General features: G+C 46.0%; 1 protein-coding gene across 1 annotated transcript; it reads right to left on the bottom strand.

The window, feature by feature from the left end:
• Positions 1–1,013: 1,013 nt before the first annotated feature.
• On the bottom strand, positions 1,014–2,667 carry LOC139283303 (transcription factor 15-like). The gene is made up of 2 exons (XM_070903300.1): positions 2,185–2,667; positions 1,014–1,079 (listed from the first exon to the last, which is right to left on the bottom strand). The coding sequence occupies exons 1-2, from the start codon at positions 2,665–2,667 to the stop codon at positions 1,014–1,016; spliced, it is 549 nt and encodes a 182-aa protein (XP_070759401.1).
• Positions 2,668–5,121: the final 2,454 nt, after the last annotated feature.

Below are 5,121 nucleotides of genomic sequence, written 5' to 3'. Positions count from 1 at the left end.
TGCAGATAGCTTGGGTTTTATCTGTCCCTGTTTTTAGTGCAAATAGGGACTATTTCTTCCTTAGAAATTAGAATTCCACTGAAAAATGTGTGTCCGGTGGAGGCAGAAATCTCAAAACCTGGATAAATAACTACCTGCATGACTAGATACTACTAGAGGTCAATTAAAAAGCGGAGAACTCATGTAATTATGTGCTATTTGCAACAACAAAAAAAAGCACAGCAACCTTTAACGGCTCACCATTGCGTTTGAAGGCAAAAAAAACAAACAAACAAGCTGAGCCACGTCTATGTAAAAAATAAATTTAATTATTTCAAAGTAGATTACAACATGTAATGAAAAAGCAAACAAAATAGTGTCCCACAGATGTCTCCTGTTGCACACGACGTCCCAGCACCAGCTTCAGGGTGGATGGAGCGGTCTGTCCTCTCACATTCTGCCCAGCCGTGTAGGCAACAAGTCTGTCCGTGAGCCAAGGCCTCCCAAAATCATCTCAGTTTTCATCTTTACAGAACGCTGCAACCTTTTCTGGGAGTTTGTCTCATTAGTCCCCTGACCTCAATACAGGCACCAAAAGCAGCTTCTCCTTAACCTTAACCCGGCATCATAAAACTGATTGTGCAGATTTAGTCATCAGTTCATAAATTGAAGAACTTGGCTAAAAGTGAGACAACGTTTGTATATTCTATGGCCTATTCCTGTGTATCTACTTTAGCAATCCCCTTTCCTCGTCTGGCAGGTTTGTCATTCAAATGAAAAGAAAGCTTTTACGCTTAAATGTTCTCACTTTTACAATAACTCTCCTGTGACATTAGTTGGTGCGCTGGAAAGAGTTACTGTGTCTCTTGCTGGCTAAAGTGACCAATGAGCCAAACCCCCACCCCCCATCTCTGTGGTGCTGAGATGCTTCTACAGACTCGGTGGCTGGCTGGTGGTTGGCTGGTGGTTGGCTGGTGGTTGGGGCGGTCCGCTCTGAAGAGTAGACCCAGTCCTACTCCAAGCCAGACGCAGTTTCACCGGCGACTTATTTGCCTCACGCTGCTCCCGTGCATTTTCACGCAGTCTCGCCTGTCTTTCACCTGAGGAGGAAGAGGGAAATGATGTTTACAACCTACGCACAGTTTCTAAGACTTTCTTACTGTCACATAGTCAGACACAATAGTGCAATACATATGTTTGACTTTTATTTTTCACTTGAATGTTGTAAATGTGTATATTTTTATTTTCTATTTCTTATTTTTATATTTTGCACATACTAAATGCTTTCTCTTCTTGAATGGGAGCACTGGTACTGTGCCATCCCCCCCCCCAGGGATCAATAAAGTATAAATAAAAATAAAGTTTTCCTTTAAAGGATATCTCCATGCACTGATACGATATAGCTCCTACACACAAACTAAATCCCAACACAGAGGTTTTACTGGGGGGGGGGGGGGTGCACGCAGCTCATTCTAGCCCCACAGTGTCACATGACCTCCCTTCTAGTGTAACCGATCCATCCCAGTCAAACGATCCAATGCAATGTGCTGATGAACTGTTGAAAAAAAGGCCAGTCCGAGGAGAGATCTATGGAATATAAAAAGGTATTTTTCCCAAATGAGATTCGCAGCTCTCATCCCTAAATTCTGGTGTGAAGTAATGTAACAACGCTGATGTACAATAGCCCACACATTCATTCTGTTTAGACAGTAATATACTGTTTAGAAACAATATTAAATGATTTCACATTCGGACAAACTTCTCTTATCTAACTGGCGCTCTGAGCCGGCCGCTTTTTACGAATACGCAACTTTTGCGTTCCCACGGAGGTACACACGCTGCAATCCACCAAGGAATAATAGAATATTAGGGTTTTATTGGAAATTCGGCATCCTTCAAGTACATTTTTATTTCACCAGAACGTCGGAAATGGCAACGCACACCCCCGCAGGACCACAAGGCGGACGAATTCGAAAGAGCTGAAATTGCGCTGTAAATTGATTTGCGTGGTATACTGGATGTGAGCCGTATCAAACGTTAGACTTTGAGGAATTATAAGAAGAATCTAGAATAATGCATGCTGCGTGTTTTGCGCTCGCCGATGAGAAAGACGTTTTTAAATAGTGACATTTTGAATTGGAGTTTTGGGTAATGTATGTGACAAGTGCCGGCGCGTCTAAGCGCGTATTCTCGGGAATAGTTTACCCCTTTCCGTTGGTTGCTGAGGCAGAATGTGCAGATAGAGCGGGGCGGTTTGCCTTCTCCTCTCCCCTTCACCTCCTTGTAGACGGCGCTAAGGCACGGCTGGCCGTCCTCCCTCCCGTCCCCGACCACCAGCACGTTGGCCAAGTGCGCGATGTAGCTGGACGCCAGGCGCAGCGTCTCGATTTTGGAGAGTTTTCTGTCCACCGGCTCCGTGGGGATGAGCGTCCGCAGCGCCGTGAAGGCCGTGTTGACGTTCTGGGTCCGGTATCTCTCCCTGGCGTTGGCGGCGTTCCGCTGCCGCACCACGCCGCCGGACTCCAGCCGGTAACCCTCCCCCGGAACCCCGCAGCAGCCGTAGCCCTGGTCGGTGCTGCCGTCGCTCTCGCTGCGGTTCCCCTCCTCGTCGTCCGACATCAAGGTCAGGTCGGTGGGGTAAGAGAAGGGATGCGTCGACACCGGCCTCAGCATGGTGAAAGCCATCATAGGTGAGCAAGTGTGTCACCCGGGGGAGGGTGGGGGGGGGAGAAGCCAATCCCTTATGTTCAAGTAGGGACCCGCTGTATGCAGACAGGACAGGGGCCGTGCGTAAAAGTCGCTGTAACTCCAAGGTGTAGCCAGCAGAAGTCCCCGCTTTGTTTTGACTCTTCCCCATAGGTCGGTCCACTGCGGTAGTCATCATGACGGGGATGGCTCTTATAGCAGCTGTAAGGGGAGGGGGGGTGGAGCACATGCAGGGGCTCCCATCTTCCCAAATGTTTTGGTCCTAAAAAAAAAAAAAAAGAGGCATCAGCTGAGTTTGGCAGTGCGGACACTTGTGGACACTTAACATCACCTCCACCACCAAAATGCGCCTTTAGTGTTTGTTTGTTTGTTTGTTTGTTTGTTTCTGCCTTTGGGGAGATAGTTGCTTCCACAAAAGTTCACTGAATGACACTGGAACTCATAACGGAGAGCAGATACTCAAGCACTGTGCTCAACTATCATTTTGAGGTACGTGAACGTCGCCTCAGCATTTATAAATGAACAAACGTTTGTACTTGTTATTCCACTGTACTGTATATTTGCCAGTAAGTGGACTTGCAGCAAATACAAATATAGACTTGCTAAGACTAATGCAGCATTATATATATCATTATACATGAGATAATGAGGGTAACTAAATATCAGACAACCAACCCCTCTCTAAGCAGTTTAAAAGAAGATGTAACATTACAACCTTCATGGAGGTAGGATCCATTGCAGGGCTGTTGTATCAGGGACTGACTTCTCCCCTATATCCCAAAATGACTTGCAGTGCGGGGTGGGGGGTGGGGGGTGGGGGGTTCTGTGTGCAGCCTGTGCTCTTACAGTACCAGTGAGCTCTGGTTCTGTGTGCAGCTGTTCTTGGGGGGGTTTTTTTTTTACACACAAGGCGGTGTTCACAGACAAAGCTCTGAAAGTCTTGGTGGCGGTTGGAGGAAGCGCATCTTCAGACTAACGTGGACTGAAGAACGCGAGCTAATTAACCATGAATGTACTTAGGGGCAAGGGGGAAAATGACGAGGCCCACATTTACTTGATATTTGAAAACTGACTGATTGTGTTGAGGAAAGTAAAGCCACAAAAACAGGACAATGGTCCTCTACATATGGAAAAACGCACCTTTCTACCTTGTGGCCCGTGCAAAAGCCAACTTTTTGATGTAACGAGACGAGAAAGAATTAGAAAAGTCAGACTACTCTCCCTTCAGCAAATGGAAAAAAAATACATAAAACTCTCCCGAGAAAATGAGATTAATCAGAATCAAAATCAGAAATACTTTATTGATCTGGATACATCTTCCACCAATAGCTTTTAATCACAGCTGTGGCCTGTACACCCTCCTATGGGAGATTTTTTTAGTGCAACGTGTTGGTAGCGCTCTCAACCACCATCATCAAAACACCCAATAAGGGGATGTTCTTTGGAAGGATGCTTTTCCTCGCGCCTTGCACACATCTCATGCAGGTCAGCACTTTGGATTTCCCTCTCAAATTTCTACCTTTCAAAATATGCTCCATGTCGTGTCAGTTTCTCCACCCTTTTTTTTTTTTGATCCACTTTTAGGCACCAAAATTCTCGTGACCCCAACAATTAAGACTCTTGTCAAGTTGTGAATGTGAATTTGAATGTTGCATACTTGAGCATGGGAAGATCTTCAAATAACAAGATTCAAAACCTTTTGTTGGATTAAAGATATAGAATTTATCACTTGATCAGGTTGAGAAACCTGTATGTTTTTTTTTTTTTTTAGCATTGTCTTAAAAGCACACTTTAAAATACAGAGCATATTTCCTAAACAGTATAAGATGCACATCAACAATGCGTATTTCTAGATTCTGGAAACAGCCCCAGCCTCTGGTCGCTGTCCTCAGAGGGCCAATCTATGGCTCTACAGTTGCCCTGTTTCAGTTTGTCTAATGGGTTAAGTGCTGTGGGTAAATAAACACTCAGCAGATGCTGGAGGTGATCAAGCCTGAACTTTCTCTGTTGAGACCAAGCAAATGGCTTCCAGATTGACTGGTGCTGTTGGAGGGAGGGAGAGGCCGATTGCTGGAAAAGGGAGAGTGTCATCAAAGGGCCTGTTTTTACAAACACAACCCCTCGACACATCAAACTGGGGCACCGGCGGCCCCTGGCCCCCAGCTCAGCTGCACCAACAACGCCGACCTGTGCGGAACCTGGTTCCACTCATAAAGCAGGACACCATGGTGTTTTACCACGCGCGGCCAGCCAGCGACACGACCCCACTGCACTCTCTACTCCCCCAACACCGCCACGGCCTCACAGTTTGGAACCATAAATACTTTAACCCCCAACCCCTCACCCCCTGCATCAACTTAAGGAATGCCATTAAATGCCTGTTGAGGTGATTTTTCTTTCAATGATTATACACATTTTGGAGGTTTGCTATATTGC

The sequence above is a fragment of the Enoplosus armatus genome, chromosome 3 (genome assembly GCF_043641665.1).
Source record: "Enoplosus armatus isolate fEnoArm2 chromosome 3, fEnoArm2.hap1, whole genome shotgun sequence".
Classification (NCBI taxonomy): domain Eukaryota; kingdom Metazoa; phylum Chordata; class Actinopteri; order Centrarchiformes; family Enoplosidae; genus Enoplosus; species Enoplosus armatus.
Note: the sequence above shows the minus strand (reverse complement) of the source record. Positions and strands in the feature narration are given on the sequence as shown.

Excerpts from the sequence above, each read along its gene's own strand:
- LOC139283303 (XM_070903300.1), bottom strand. The coding sequence starts at position 2,667 with ATGATGGCTTTCACCATGCTGAGGCCGGTGTCGACGCATCCCTTCTCT. Across the intron at positions 1,080-2,184 it reads TCAGCAACCAACGGAAAGGG|GTGAAAGACAGGCGAGACTG; the intron begins GTAAACTATTCC and ends CTTCCTCCTCAG.